The sequence below is a fragment of the Callospermophilus lateralis genome, chromosome 6 (assembly GCF_048772815.1).
Source record: "Callospermophilus lateralis isolate mCalLat2 chromosome 6, mCalLat2.hap1, whole genome shotgun sequence".
Lineage (NCBI taxonomy): Eukaryota > Metazoa > Chordata > Mammalia > Rodentia > Sciuridae > Callospermophilus > Callospermophilus lateralis.
Genome location: NC_135310.1, coordinates 11200587 through 11217284, shown reverse-complemented (window position 1 = coordinate 11217284; position 16698 = coordinate 11200587). Strand labels below are relative to the sequence as shown.

The window sequence follows — 16698 nt, the reverse complement described above, 5'->3', positions numbered from 1 at the left end:
AGTCTCTGGAGCGGTAGGGATTACAGGTGTGTGCCACTGTGCCTGGCTGAGAAATCTCTCACATTCCTTTTGATACCACAGTAGATGGAAGATCTGGCAGGGAGGAGGAATGATTCTAGAATTACAGAATGTTAGAACAGCAACAGGGGCTGTTGGGAGTTCGGCTCAGCTCATCTCTCCAGTCCCCCCTCACATCTGTGGAGTTACGAGGCTCAGAGGAAAGAAACTGCTCAGTATTACAGGTTTGTATCACTTGGTTGCTTGAGCCTGCTGGGCCTGCTGTTGTGCTGGGTGTTTGGTACATACTTGTGTTAACTTACACTTAGAACTAGGTTCTAGGAGGTACTGTTAACTTGCTACACTATTATCCTGCTAACTCTTCAAGAGAGGAAGCCGAAGTTCTGAGAACTGTAGGAATCTGCTCAAGGTCGCACCGTAAGCAGTGGACGGGTAGCAGTCCTGACTCTGGCTGTGTGTACCTACTCTGCTACCCCAGAGCTTGCATGGCCCTCTACAGGGAGCAAGCAGCAGAGTCGCCCCGGGCTAGCCCCCTTGTCCTTGGCACTGCCTTCCAACTATGTAGCAAGCACTTACACTGCTAATGAGTTGACAGTCTCCGACTTAATCTAAGAATCTTCTACTTCCTCTGGCTGAGATTGTGTCAGCTACACCTTTAGGGTAGTTCCCTCTTTGATTTGAACTTTTAAAAATCCCAGACGTGTGGGTGATTGCTTTCCTTACTTTATCAAGGAGCCTGTCAGGCCACCCCTGCCCCCAGAGGCTGGGTGGAGTTTCACCCTGTCTGTACTGGAGGGGAGGAGCCAGTTCAGTGGGGAAGGTGGCCTGCACCGAAGCATTTCTTGAAGCATATAAAACAAATAAGGGAAAGTTCTGGGTTAAAAGAGGGCACATAACTTTAAGGGCTGGTTTGAGATCTTTCAAAAGCATAGTAAAAAAAAATAAGCCGAAAAAATCATATGGTGACTCTTCTAAAACAGTTTGCTTGTGGGAACAGGTATCTATCTACCTTAGTAGTTTACACTTGAAAACTTTTAAAAAGAGAACTTTAAGAAATACATTTTTAATATATATTTTACCAAGTTTAGTGCTTTTAGGAAAGGCAACCCGCCCCCCTTCTTCTTTTTTCTATCTGAATGCCCTCTTTTGGAGTTTCGGACTTTGTCAGTTGTCCATATTTCTTCCCCCTTGTTTTCTCCCTCCCTCTCAACCCCCCTTAGGTTTAAACCTCTAGGGCACCAGTGGTACTTGCCCAGTTGTTATGGATCCCTTGCAGAAGTGAGGCGTATTAATTATTTTGGCTCTCAGTTACCATTGTCTTTCCCTTTTTCCCATTTTTAAAATTTTTGATTTTGAAATAATTTTAAATTTATAGGAAAGTTATAAGGCTAGCACAGAGAAATCTCGTATGCCTTTTACTCTGATATGTTGTTTTTACCACATAATTTTATAACTTTTCTGTTCATCAATAATGTATTTTCTCAAAAGTTTTGAGAGTCTGTTGCATGCCTTTATTCCTAAATACTTGAAAGTGTAATTCCTGGGGACAGGTGTGTTTCTGTGTACCTCAGTGCAGTCATCAGTGTCAGGAAATTTAACTTTGGTACAGTACTTGGACTTAATGTTCTGTGTTCTGATTTTGTCCATTGGTCTAAATAGTGTCTATATAGCAGTGTGTGTGTGTGTGTGTGTGTGTGTGACCGCATATTGAACCCAGGGCTACTTAACTACTGAGTCACATTCCCCAGACCTTTTTTGTATCTTTTATTTAGAGACAGGGTCTCATCAGGTTGCTTAGGGCATTGCAAAATTGCTGAGGCTGGCTTTGAATTCTCGATCCTCCTGCCTCAACCTCCAAAGCTGCTGGGATTACACAGGTGTACCACCACACCTCCGCCACAACACCTGGCTTTTATGTCGATAGTCTTTCCTTCAGTATCATTTTAGCATTTAGTTTTTCTTTTTTAGAATGTAAGATTTGATAATGACTTAGTTATGTTAACTTTTTTTTTCTGTGAACATCCAATTAAAATTAGAGTTCACTTTCCTGATAAAGTAGATACTCTGAAAAACCACTTTCAAACTAAGGCCTGTGTGTCAGCATGGCATATAGTTTTTGTCCACAGATAGAAAAGGCGATTGGTAATTTTCATATTTTTATTGGTATTTTCTGCAATATAGTTTTAAAGTTGTTGATTTTAAAATTTAATAAAAGAGGGCTAGGATATAACTCAGTGGTGAAATGGTTGCATACCACAGTACCACAAAAACGAAAAGAAAAAAATTAATAGTTTGAGAAAGATTAGAATTGTTTTTCCATGCAACTTAAACTTAATGTCTTTCCAGTGCCTCTCCTTGCCTCTGAAGAAGGTATTGTTTTCTCTTGACAGATGAGGAAACTGAGGCTTAGGGGTCTTGAATAATTTACCTAGCATTTCATGGTGAGTCAAGAGCATCAGAGAGAGATGAACCCAGACCTCTCTGATGACAATGTAATGCTTTTTTTAATCGTACCAGATGGCAAGTTGGGTTCTTGTCTATAAAGTGTGGTAACTGATAGTGGCTGCCTACAGCTTCACTGGGGACTCAGAAATGAATGCTAGGACTGATTGGCAGTGTCCATCTTCTGCACACTGGTGGAAGACTGGAGGGTTTCCTTACCTCATATTGACTCTTCTGGAATTATACGCGCCCCCCCCCCCATCATGGTACTTAAACCTGTCCTTATTAAAAGTCTATTAAGGGGACTAGGGTTGTGGCTTAGTGGCAGAGTGCTCGCCTAGCATGCACAAGGCACTGGGTTCAATTCTCAGCACAACATAAATGTAAAATAAAGATATTGGGTCCACCTAAAACTTAAGAATAAATATTAAAAAAAAAAAAAAAGTCTATTAAGGGCCAAGTAGTGGTATGTAGTATCTTCACTTGTGTAGTGTAAGAAGTTCCTGCCAAGAGTGATGATGTTCTTAGTGTGCGGATGAGTTCACTGGTGGCTTTCCTCAGCCCCACACAGCTACAAGTGGTGGGGCTGGAATTGGACACATGCACACAAATCTTCCCTTGTTGATTTAAGCCTGTATTTATGTAGAAATGCACCATGTCATTCTTCTTTTTTAAGTAAGAGCTTGCTTTGAGACTGTCAGCAATGACACATGAATATGAACAATGTGGCATGCTTAGAGGTTTAAATGTAAGAAAACGGTAATGCTGTGATAAAAGCTTTATAATTTTTTGGGTGACAGGAATAACAAATTTGAGAGAAAATGGAAATATATTCTACTGCTATTCTGACACTCCTTTTAGATCTAATTTACTCTTTAAGTAAACAATATATATACACTCTCATTTGTTCATAAAATTATTACATTTGCTAAACTAAATTTAAAAGTATAGTTTAGCTAGATAGTATTTTACTCTTCGAATTGACTTACAAGCTGCTGAGCTTTGGGGGATTTAAATTTATAATAGATTTTTGTCAGTTTATAAAAATCAGGCAAACACTGGGGAACCACAGTGGTCTCACTTTCTGGACTTACTCTGCGGTACCTGGGTGCAAAGGTAGGAGGGTTGGTATTTATTTTTCCCACTCACCATTCATGTTCCTGTAGGGTGGTCTAGGTCACAGAAGGAGAGTTGGCAGTAGTCTCACCAAACAAATACCATTGCAGAATGCGGTTAGCGCTGTGAAGAGCACTGCTAGGGCTTTCTGAGGGGAACCTTGTAGATGGAGAAATGGGGGTCCAGGGGGTTGATGTGGGAGGAGAGAAGGGAGTTGGAACTGGACAGGGTACTTTCACTTGGGTCACAGATAGGTGGAGTGGCCTGTGGGCGTCCAAGTAGGAATATCGGGTGGCAGTTGGGTGTAGAGCTCTAGGACTCAGAGACAACAGTCGAGGGAGACACTGGGAGATGCAGGCATGGGGAGATAGTGGAAGTAATGGCCTATGTGAATTTGTGGAAGGTGAAGGTTTGTCTGCAGTGTTAGACCCTTGTCTCTTGTCCCTACTGGCCATTAAGAAAACCTCCATTCTAGGGAAAGTCCAGCTGTTTAACTGGCCATGCTGTATTGAGGAAGCTGTTGCCTTCTCTCTTCAACATTAACGTTTAATTAAAGTTGTAATGGACGTTGTACTAAGTGCTAGGGGTGCAGAGATGAATAGGACAACCCTCTCACCTTTAAATGAAAATCTGCTGGGGAGACAAGAAAATAAATATGTTAAATTATTGATTTTGGTTGGATTTCAGTTCACTAATACTTGAAGAGGAAAAGAAAAGAGGTCTAGAAAGTTCTTATTATTGAAAAATTCTATGGTATTTCATTTAATCCCCAATTCACTCCAAGGTGAATATGACTGTATTAAAACATGAGTCCAAAATTACCTAGCTAATAAACGGCATAGGCAGAATTTATGTCCAGGTTTATTTAACTCTCAGTCCTGTGTCTTTTCTCTTACGCTTTGCCTCTCATTCTGTTTTAGAACCTTCTTGGATTGTTTGTTTTGTGTGTTAGAGAAGGTGCAGGAGTGTGGAATGGGCAGGAGTTGCTGCTGGGAGGCAGACGTGGTGGTCCTTGCGCTTGTGTACAAGAAGGGCAGGGGTGGGAGGGGTGCCGGGTCTGGTGGGAAGCTTTCTGATGAGGGTCTTCCCTGAGATGCAGATTCCGGGATTTACGTTGGTCTTTGTGAATGAGTCTCAGGATCAGCCCAAGGCCCTGTTTTTTCTACATACCTCTTAAGAGTTTTTATATCAGTCATGTGCATGGAGACTTGAATAAAATGGTATCCTGATCTCATTGGTGATTGATGTCAAGCTAGGAATATGCAGTTTTTATGTTAGATCTCAGAATGAGGATCTTAAAAATAAATAATGCATCAGGATAGAAACAGTGACCAGAAATAAGCAAAAGGAAAAGCAGCAGAGATAAAGACAAACTTCTGCACTAGGGTCAATAACCCAACTGTCTGATGTGAGATGCAGGGAAGGCGGGTTCTGACACAACTGAGGTGGTATGGGCTGGCTAGAGAACACAAAGATCTTAGGCTGCGTGAGTACCAAAGTAGGTTCTAGAAGAAAGGAACCAAGAACCTCACCATAAAGCTTTGGTGTGAAGAGCAGTAAGGATGGTCATATTTCTCTCAGAAAAAGGAAATAGTTGTACATGTTTCATATGATTTCCCAGAGAACCAAAATAAAGCTCGTGGGTACAAATGACTCAGGTAGAGAGAAGGAGAGAATCCATGGCGTTGAAGTTGTGGACACTACTGGGGGACTCTTGCATACTTCAGGTATGGACCAGTGAGGTTCTTTTGAGTTCTAAGGTTCTGTTCCATTGCTGAATTCTTAGGAAGGATGTCTTAAGAATTATGATCATGAAAGAATGTACTTTGTGCTTTGGAAATGGGTGATACTGTCATTATTTGATAGTGAAAATCAGGATCTTTGGATGAGTTTCTAGAGATGGGGGATCAAACTGATAAAAATTGGAACATTCAAACATCATGGATGCAATTTATTTTTACCATATCCCTGAGACTTAAGACCCACAGTTGATAGTCTCAGACTGTTACTTTTAGTTGGTAGTTTATGAAAGTTACTTTATGCATAGGTTATCACAATATTTTATGAATAATATGAATACTAAAAAATAAGAATCCAATAGTATTTTAATTTAGGCTCAGAAAAAATTAAAAATGTAGCTGGGAAAGAATATTGTGTGTCTTCTGCTTCTGACTTGTTTAATGAGTACATATATGTGAAAAACTAATTTATTTAAAATTAACATCAAAACATGTTCATTTCAAAGTTGCAAATGTAAAAATTGCCTAAATGCCTCCCTGAAACAAAAGATTCTCTTCTCATGCCCTTTTCCTTCAAATGTCATTCACAGTTCCTCAAATATATATATTCTCAATATCTTACCTTAAGTGCAAACCAAAACTAAGACCAAAAAAATTGAGAGTGGTCCTCTAAGTACATGAGTATTTTGGGGTCTTTATTGACTTCTCCTTCAACATTGCTAATGGCATCATGGTTAGGGGGCACCAATAATTTGATGGTTTTTTGAAGAGCCAACAGTATAACCCTTTTTCCTGTTTTCTCTGTTATCTTGGGACACTGCTTTTCAGTTTCTCCTGGACCATTGGAGAACATGGCAGATAGTCCTGTGTTGACAAAAAAAAGAGTATATTGATGCCAGGTCGGAAGGTCTGGCATCTAGTCCATCTTAGTAAGCAGGGGCTATTGTCGTGAGTGTAAATAAAACTAGACAGTTTCAGATGCAGGGCTGTACATTTTTATTTTTTGTCCCTGTTTGATAATCAGATGTGAACCCCCCGGGTTCTGTCATTCACAGCTGGCCTTGTGTCAGCCTGCATGAGAGTCACTGGTCATTGTCTCTGTAGTAGTTGAGAACGTTGGTATTTTGTGGCTTGAAGAGGACCAGGTGCTCTTTAAAAAACGAAAGCACAGAACCTTGGCGTCCTGCTCATTTTTGATAAATGGACTTAAAGCCATTAGAAGAACTTGATCAAGAGTGACCAACTGGGCTGGGGTTGTGGCTCAGTGGCAGAGCGCTTGCCTCACACCTGTGAGGCACTGGGTTCGATCCTTAGCACCACATAAAAATAAGCAAACAAAATAAAGATAGTTTAAAAAAGAGAGAAAGATAGTTTAAAAAAAAAAAGAGTGACCAACTATCCATGTGTCTGCCGCATGGCATGTATATATAGCCTGAAAGTCCAGCTGGTAAGTGATGTTGGATTTTTATTTTTGAGAACGTTGGTGTGGTCAGTCAGCATGCCCAAGCAGTTCTGAGTAAACAAATGGGTCCCGGTTGCGCTAGATGTAAAGAAGTGTAAAATTGGACACTTGTAATTTGGTTTCAAATGACATTGGGAGGTTAGAAGTCGAACATGAAAAATGGAAAAATGGTACAGGAGTGAAATAACAAATGAGGCAACTTAGAAGGCTGTCACATGGTGGCATCTGGGAGATCCTGGCAGGTGTGCCATCAACAGGAGTGCTGCTGGGGTGCAGTGAAGGGGCACACAGGTTGTGAAGGTTGCTGGTGGGACAGGATGGCAGGAGTGGGCCCATCAGGCCCTCTGAGGGTGGCTGGGTGCAGGAGAGGAAGACAAGTGCTGGACAAAAACAGCTGGTCACAGCCTCTTCCCCTGCTGCCGGAAGCCAGAGTTGTGTTTGTAGCATGCTTAGGGGAAGGAGGCTTTTTAGAGCTGAATTTAGATATCATCATGGAAAAGTCAACTTTGCTTCCCAATATGACAGCTATTTACAGGCCATTGTGGCAGCCCTGATCATTTTCAGCAAAGTTTTCACATAAGTGTAATTGTGTGTGTCACAGTTGAAAAAATATGCCTTACTTCTGCATGTCTCTACATACCCCACTCTGTTGGTACAGCTTGTTCCCAACTTCTGTGACTGTTGCATAGTCTGGTCCTTTCGTTTTTTTTTCTTCTCTGAACACATAATAGATGACTGCGGGCTTCCAGATCCATGTTAGATCTTTTCAACTCTGAGGTCCTACATACTAAGTTCTAATAAATTTGATGTTCAGCATAATTGTGAGGTAGACATTGTTTCTTCCCATTTGTGAATAAGAAAACCCAGAAACAGGTTTCTTATTCAAGGTCACAGAGTGGTAGTAAGTGGTGATACAAGGCTGTGAGTCTGCCAGCTTCAGAGCACGCTGGTGACTTGTGCCCGAGTGAGGAGCTCCTGCCCGCTGGAGCAGGGTGCCACAGTGGGAACAAGGTGTCGAGGCTCATCAGTAGTTGTCGTTGGAAGGAGTTTGACACTGTTTTATACCTGTTGGTTCCAGTACTCATTTACTCTCACCAGCTGAGACTATTTTTGCCTGTTTTCTAGATAATGGAGTATTGCTTCGAAAGTTTCCTTTAGTTCCCAGTAAAGGAGCGTTTCCCCAGTGATTCAAAGGAAGAGGGGTTTCTTTCTGTGAGCTCTTGTTTAATCCAGATGTGCAGATAAAACTGCAGAACAAGATGTGGTAGTTCTTCTTTCTGTGGAGTTTTGCAAAGCCTCTCTTCAATTTATAGTTTAAGGAATAGGGCTGAGAAAATCTTAAGGGAATTTTTAATAAACTCTTCTTAATTCACTGTTTAGGAACCAATATGGTTATATAGATAACTTGACTCTAAAAGAATGATATTGAAAGACTATAAAAAGTGTAAAGTGTATCTGAAGTATATTAGAAGTGTGTAAGTAAATTGTCCTTTAATTTGGATAATCTTTCCATTTTTTTTTGTTTGTTTGTTTGTTTGTTTGTTTGGGAATTGAACCCAGAGGTACTTAACCACTGAGCCATATCCCCAGCCATTTTAAAATATTTTATTTAGACACAGGGTCTTGCTGAGTTGCTTAGGGCCTTGCTAAGTTGCTGAGGCTGGCTTTGAACTAGGAATCCTCCTGCCTTAGCCTCCCTAGCTGTAGGTTTTGTGCCACTTTGTCCGGCTTAACTTGGATAATCTTAAAAAGGTAACTGGATTCCCAGATTTGCCCCTGAGAGCCCATTTAACAATCTACGCTGTCTGCTTAGAATCTGTACACAAGTATGTTTTTTTAAAATGTGTATTGCACTTCTTCCTTGGTTGGAAACTTGAGGCTCTTGGAACAACTTAGCACCAAAAGGAGACACAGGCCAGGATGTGTATGTGTGTCCAAAAGCTCATTTGAATATAGAGGAATTACCAGAAGGCCTCATCAGGAAATGAAATTAGGGGGCTGAGGTGGTGGCTCAGTGGCAGTGTGCTTGCCTGGCATGTGTGAGGCACTAGGTTCGATTCTCAGCACCCCATATAAATAAATAAAATAAATGTCCATTGACAACTAAAAAAATATTTAAGAGGGGGGAAAAATCAGATTGCAGTAGAAGCTGAGTAACTAAAACCAGACTATTCGGGCCAAGAGCTCTTCGAAAATGGTGTTGTATCCTGTGGCCTTCAAAACTCTTGTCTTCATGAAATTTAAATGCAGTCTGCAGCAGTTGGGGAATGCATGTTGGGAATAACCTGTTTAGATAGATATTTGAGGTCTGAGCTTAGGGGTGCTCCACCACTGAGCTAACACACTTAGGCCTTTTTATTTTGATACAGAGTCTCACTAAGTTGCTCACGCTGGTTTGAACTAGGGATCCTCTTGTCTCAGCCTCTTGAGTAGCTGGAATTATAGGCGTGCACTTGTGCCTGGCTAGGACCATTCTTAATGTGGATGATATATCTGATATAGCATAGATTTTCCGTGAGAAATGCAATGGTCATCCTCTGAAAATATATCGATAGAAGGAGAGATGATAAAAATATAAAATTGTTTCAGTTTAAATATGAATATGAAGAACAACTTGCATTTGAATTTCTGGAAAAGGCTTAGATTTGATTTGTTTCTTGGTGTTTTAAAGAGCTAGTAGTGAAAAGGGGGGGTCGAGATATTGCAGTTCTACATATTTAATGCTAAAAATAGTAAGAATATGCAGTGGGATGAATGTGGATTATGGGTAAATATTTAATAATAGAACATAAGAGAAGGTTAAAATGAAAGAATTTGCAGTATAGGAGTATCTGTTTTCAAGCCTTTTGAGAGGTATTGATAATCTGTATTTCATGCTTTTGATTTTCAGGAATCTCAGGTTAAGCTAACAGTTTGACAGCGCAAATTAACTGAATTTTAAGCAGGACTGGGAAAACGGCTGGCAAAGATGAGACAGAGATTACAATATAGTTTTAGTCACTGATAAGATGAATTTGCTGCCCTGTTGCCTATAGCCTTAAAATATAGACATTCCAGTCATTTTTCTACCTAAAATTTCTGCTTTAATTAAGTCAGTTTGGTCTGGCACTACTTAAAATGAAATAGTAGACCTTTCCTCTGCTTTGGGCTCTGCAGATTGAACGTGGAGATAGGGCTGCTCCAGGGCCCTGTGGTGGACTTTGGGCCTGGAATGTTAATTCTCTCAGCCTCCTGGTAGGCCACGCATACCCCAGGCTGGTTTTGAAATCACCAGCTCAGTCTTGGGCTTCACACCTCCATAGAAAGCTTTGTCTCATCTTTTGAAAGAAAATCTGGAGGATATTAGATTTGCTTTTCTTAGGCATCTACTCTAATCTAAAAAATCTTTCGAGAACTCTGGGTCCTGGATTCTGGAGTTAGTGGGGAGGTCAGCGTGTGGGTCTGATCTGAGGCCAACAGTCAGTGTCACTGGAGCAGACCACGCACTGCCTTCCACTTTCTGTCGACCTTTCCTTGGCTGCTGACATTGTGAATTTGGAGCAGAACTTTTCTTTGGAGGAGGTGGGGCCTAGGACAACTCACCCATTGCCCCTGTGTCCTTTCAGGTGATCCACTTGGGTGGGTCACTTCTGACCCTTCCTCTGCCTCCCTCAAGGCCAACTCTGGTGTGTCCTGCAGAGCCTGTGAGCTGCACCTTTGGCAGCCTGCCTCCAGGGAGGTCTCTCCCTCCCTCAGGGTCTAAGCCCGTCTCCTTCAGCAAAAGCCAGGGTAGTTGCCCAGGCAGCCACCCAAGCCATTTGTGTTTCTGCCTCCAGTGTCCGGCAAAAATCCTTGCAGTCAGTATACACAGTCATGTCCTTAAAATGAACAGCGGTGACCAAGATGCAGGTCAGAAACCTCCAGCGTCTGTTCTCATCTCTGCATTGAGAATGCCCTTGCTGAGCTCCCCAAGTGTCTGTGGTCAAGTAGGGAAAGCTTTTATGACTTCACCTTAGTGGACCCAGGTGTGCATTGACGAGCGTGTTTTGTTGCCATGTGTGACTGCTTTTTCTCCCGTGACTCCACTGTCTGGAATCTGACTACATTTCCTCACCATTCTTTTTCCCTCTATGGGCTCATTTTCCTCCCTTTTACTTAATTAGTGATGTTCTCTAAGATGAATTTCTCTACCCATTGTTTTCTTTCTCGTAGTCTTCCTGGATAAAGTTAATGGGTTTTGCTTGCTTCATGATGTTAATTCATCCAGTATTTATTAAGCATTTACTATGTGCCAAGTGCACCTTTTGACTTTGCCTTGGAGAAATAATAGTAAATAAAAGAGAAAACCCCTGCTGATTTCCCCTACATATTTTCTTTGTAATATTCTTAGTTATTGATAGACCTTTATTTTATTTATTTATTTCTATGTGATGCTGAGAATCAAACCCAGAGCCTCACACATGCCAGGCCAGTGTGGTACTGCTGAGCCCCAGCCCCAGCCCCTCCCAACTTATTTTTTAGGTCCCCAAGCTGCAAACGTGTGTGTTTTCATCAGGATTTCCCACTGGAGCCTCAGTTTTCATGCGTAAGCAGAGTTGGCTTCTACTCCCTACATCCCACCAGATGATACCTTGCCACTCCCCAGTCCAAGTCCTGTCCTCTTCATAGCTGCCAGGTCAGGCCCACAGCCTCCCAGCCCAGCCAGGCCCTTTGAGCTGCTGTCAGCCACTTCCCTCAGGAAATGCTGGTGCTCTGGGAAAGCACTCTGTGCTTCATTCATAAGAGGTGATCTGAGTGGCTTGTAAAGCTCACCCTTTTTCTGGCTTCTGTGTTCTCCCACTTCTTCTCTGACTCTCCTGCTTTGCTTGGACCCCGACTGCTTGCATTTTCTCCAGGCAGTTGGTGTCCCTGAGCCGTGCTGGTGTTGTGCCTCCCCACCTTGAACCTGTTATTCCCATTCAACCGGGAAACGGTCAAGCCTTCCTGAGTCTCCATGTCCTTAGAGTTGTGTAGGGATCTGTGTCAGATCTTGGATGGAAGAGTCTGTGCAGCTGGCGGCTGGCCTTTGTAGCCCTGGGCCAGGGATTCCCTGTGCCACTCAGCCCTGCCTGGGCCCTGGGCGAGAAGGCTCTGGTGAGGCTGGCTCCTGACCCTCCCTGATGGCCTTGGCCCTGAGGCTAGGACTGACTCACCAGACCAAAAATAAAATCTGGAATCTAGTTTTGAGCTGATTATGTTTGGTAAGATGCTTGCTTGAACAGGGAAGGTGGCTTATGACTCATAGTCTGCAACTACTGGTGATCTTTGAAAAATTTTATCCGAGACATTTTGTATTATCTAAAATCTGACCTTTCACTTTTTAATGAACACTCTTGATGCACTAATGCTTCATCAGGACTAGCAGGCTCAGGTCTAAAAAATATCCTTGTTGTAAGGATACTTTGAAGTCCTAAAGTGTTGCTAAATCACTCTTATCCTTTGCCCTTACTACTAGTAAGTTAAAAGGAGCCGAGTGGGGTTAGCTGTTATGTTCATTTTCTATGTGCACAATAGAATTTTAGATGCTTAGGATGTAAAAATCTTAAATTGTATTCTTTACTCCCGATCACTTTAAACTTTAAAGTTAAAACTTTCCTAAAAGTTGGGAGGGGGGTGCGATTATTAGCCATCAGGATGTTTTCTTAATGTTCTTCTGCATTTCTGTCAGGTCATTTTTAAAAATATTTTCAAAATTTAAAAAATTAGGACAGTAGTGTTTTAAACACATGTGTTAAATACACAACAAAACCTTCTGCATTTGTGATAAACAGTAAACGAATGACCTTTATTCTCTGCTTATTCTTCACAGGGGAGTCCGATGGATCCAATGGTGATGAAGAGGCCCCAGTTGTATGGGATGAGTGGCAACCCTCATTCCCAGGCGCAGCAGAGCAGCCCGTACCCAGGAGGCTCCTACGGTCCCCCCGGCGCACAGCGGTACCCCCTTGGCATGCAGGGCCGGGCCCCAGGGGCCCTGGGAGCCCTGCAGTACCCACAGCAGCAGGTGGGTGCTGGTCTTTCTCCCTGCCTCTCTTTTTTGCTCTTTGTCTTTTGTTGTCAACCTGAGATTGGTGTTAAGAGAATTAGGGGGCATTTCATTGATTTTTTTTTTTTTTTTTTGGTACCAGGGATTGAACTCAGGGGCACTGAGCCCCATCCCCAACCCTATTTTGCATTTTATTTAGACTGACTCTCGCTGAGTTGCTTAGTACCTCACCATTGCCGACGCTTGCTTTGAATTCACTATCCTCCTGCCTCAGCCTCCCTAGCTGCTGGGGTTACAGGAGTGCGCCACAGCTCCCTGCTCTTTTAGTTATCATTCTTGATGAAACAGTAAAAATCATTAATTTATCTTGACCTTTAAAATCAAGTTCTTGTAATGTTGAACTTTGTACAACAAAGTAGACAAAAATCCCGGTTTTGTAGAAGGCCAATAGTGCTGATTGTATTTGAAAGATGGACTGCATCATAATTTTTCAGAAAATTATATAGATCTGAGCTCTATAAAGTAAACTGGGCATTCTTACATTTCTGAGGTCAGACTGTGTCAAATTCAGAGCTGTGACCAGATTTCCTTCTGGTGACCTTTCAAGCCATCCAAAAGGTCTTGTCCAGGAAGATATTGCCAGCTTAATTTTTTTTATTTCTTCGTCAAGCATTTCCTGTATAACTTTTAAAAAAGGTTTCTGTATTTCATATGAGGATTTGATCTGTTGTCTTAGATCTTAATGAGTTTTACAGCAAAAGATCTAATTTTTGCATTTTTCTCCAGAATCAAATGAAATTAGGATAAATGACCAGTCACCTGGCCATCTAAACCTCCAGCCTCTCTGATACTCCTTATTATGTTGGCCCGAGGAGCATGAAATTGGGAAAAGACTAAAGTAGATTCAGACTTGACAGGGTATTTAGTTTCTGGGAACCCCAGAAAGGGATATTTCCAAATTGCTGTGCTGTGCCTGGTGCCCCCAGGGAGTGGGGAGGCTGATACCCTTGGGGTTTTGCTGTCCAGATTGGGGCATTCCAGGAGGCTGCCTGGAACCCATTCCAGGGCTTGACACCCTTCCTCTCAGGACATGCTTCCCTGTATTTGATCAAAAATCTGCTGGGGGCAGCGGGAGAAAAGCTGGACTGAACTAGTTTTCTCTCTAAAGTGGGTGTGGAGGAAGGTGTCTCAGACTTCAAGTGGTCCAGGGCTGGATACTAAAAGTTCACCAGTAAGTTGCCTCCCAGCCTTCCCTTTAAGGCTGAGTAGTGTCTTTCCTCTTTATCTTTATGGAGGAAGATAAAAGGAGCTCAGTCTCCGGAGTCCTAGCTGTTGATTCCTTAAACAACCTGTAGTTATTGTTTGAAGATTTCACTCTGCAGTTATTAAAGGTCAGTTACTGGGAATGCTGACTGTCAATTCAGTTGCGTACTGAACTGTACTCTTAATTTTCTCGACATTATTACTTTCTTCCAGCAATATTTTGCTTCTTAGAATCAAAGTCCTTAGTTGTGCTTGCTAATTGTGAGAGGGAGGTAATTTGTAAATGTGAAAAGCGATTGGGTTTCCGTGTCTCTGCAGCCCCCCAACTCCTGTTTTAATTTAGAACTACTTTGCCTTTTTGTGAGGGGAAGAAGCCAACAGCTGTTTGTACTGGGATTGACAGTTCTGTGTAACCTCTGGCCACTGGGGTGGCTGGGGAGGGGTGGGGAAGAGGCGGAGGGTTGTGAGGAGTGGCAGGGCTGCCGGACAGTGCCTTCTGCTCTGTCCCTCTTGAGTCTGTGCCTTCTTTTTCCACCACTTCCCCTGATGTGGCCTTAGAAAGTTGTTTTCAAAGTCCTTTTTAGAAGTTTGAGACCTTGGCTTAGTTTGCAGAATCACAGTCAACAAAAATGGAGTATGTGAAGCATGATTATTAGGAAATTTCTTTTTATTATTTCCAAACATAGAGGACCTACACAGATACACAGAGCAGTCTCATTTGTCTTAGCTTCTTGGTTTCATTTAACAATTCTGACTTTTATATTTCAATAATCAAACAACTTTTAGATTTATTCGAAGGGGCAAATTGATGACGATTATCCTAGTATTTCAGCAAATAGTGGATTTGGAATTATAAAATGGGAAAGAGAAGGAAAGCAAAATGAGCCAGTTGTGGTGGTGTACCTCTGTAGTCTAGCAACTTGGGAGGTTGAGGCAGGAGGATTGCAAGTTTGAGGCCAGCTTTAGCAACTTAGTGAGACCCTGTCTTTTTTTTTTTTTTAAATTTTATTCATTTTATTGTTGATGGACCTTTATTTTTTATTTATATGTGGTGCTGGGAATCAAACTAGTGCCTCACACATTCGAGGCAAGCGCTCTACCACTGAGCCACAACCACCATCCCCCCTTAAAAAAAAAAGAAAAGAAAAAAAGGGCGGAGGATTCAGCTAAGTGGTAAAGTGAAAATAAATGAGTAAATAAAAAGCAAAATGAGAGAGCTAAGTCCAAAAGTGGTTTATAATGGGAAAGCATGAATTTTTTAGTTTGTAGAAAGATCCATATTATGAATACCTTTACAACAAATCTTAATTTTAATTAAGATTTTATATCAGGTATTTTACTGCTGCTGACCAGAAAGAAATGCTCAGATCTTTCTGATAGTGAAAGGAAAATAGTGGATCTGATAAGAAACTGTCCTGGTGCAGTAATGCCCAGCTTTCAGATTGAATTGATCATAATCTAGGATCTAAATAATCTGTGCTGCTTTTTCACCCTTTCACACATATAGTTCTGAAACACAGTATTTTGTTTTGAAATTTAAAAGACTAAACTGGGTATACATTTTTTTTTTTTTAATATTTATTTTTTAGTTATCGGCGGATACAACATCTTTGTTTGTGTGTGGTGCTGAGGATCGAACCCGGGCCGCACGCATGCCAGGCGAGCGCGCTACCGCTTGAGCCATATCCCCAGCCCATGGGTATACATTTTTGAATGTGTGCAGTATTTTAAAGAAGACATACAGGTTTTATAATACCAAGTCCAAATCCATGTGACCTTAGTAGATTTGAAATGGGAAGGAATTAGTGAGCAAGGTTGAGCAAAGGTTATTAGAGAACTCACTCACATTTAATTTTGTTAGTTTTAGCCTGTGTTCTTTGAGGAATTTTCAATGGAGTTGCTGTTTGTAAATTTTGGAAGTTATGAATGTGTCCACAGACAAGGTCCTATCACTGATTGGCTGCTGGTCCTATCCTTCTTCTCCAAGGATTAATGTAATTGGATGAGCAGTATTGTAGTTATGGCTACTAATGTTCTTGAGGGAAAGAGTTGGACGATAATTATGACATTGAATATTTATCGAGTGGACATCACCACCTAGGCATGACTTTGCTTTGGATGCCTTCCAGAGCTTTCTGTGGTTTGTGAACCTCTAATGAGCTGAATCCAGCTCATTTAATATTGCTCATATATTTTTGCAAAGGATTAAAATGCAGGAATTCAAGTTTGTAAATTGAGTTGCCCACTTACCAGCTGAGTGGTAAGTTTTCTTTGGCTCAGAGGTCACAGTTTGATTCCTGGCTGGCATTCCATTCCTGTGATAGGAATTTTAAATAAGTATTCTGTTGGAAAACAAAACAAAACAAAACAAAACTGCAGCGCTTTTGTGAAATTTAGCATGGATTCGATCTCTGTTTATTTTTTGTCTCTGAGGGTCAGGAAGAACTGGCCACCGAGTGTTTGATTTTAGTATTAACTTGGTGAATTTTGATTTATATGGTGATAATTTTATTTTTGAAATAAACTCATGACTGGGTTGTTGAAGCATGACGTGATAATAGTATATTGTTTTAGTCTGTATTAACTGGAACTAGATTTGTGGTTTTTTACTTGCTGTTTCTCTCTCTCATCAGGCAAATACATGCATAAACAGA

The 16698-nt window shown here is 41.5% G+C and overlaps 1 protein-coding gene across 3 annotated transcripts in view; it reads left to right on the top strand.

The window, feature by feature from the left end:
• The window catches only part of Arid1b (AT-rich interaction domain 1B), a 402089-nt gene that overhangs the window by 32258 nt on the left and 353133 nt on the right, over nt 1-16698 (top strand). For all 3 annotated transcript variants that reach the window (XM_076858093.2, XM_076858094.2, XM_076858092.2), the window contains exon 2: nt 12605-12799. In XM_076858093.2, coding sequence (XP_076714208.2) covers nt 12605-12799 — 195 coding nt within the window. The remainder of the gene's footprint in view (nt 1-12604; nt 12800-16698) is intronic.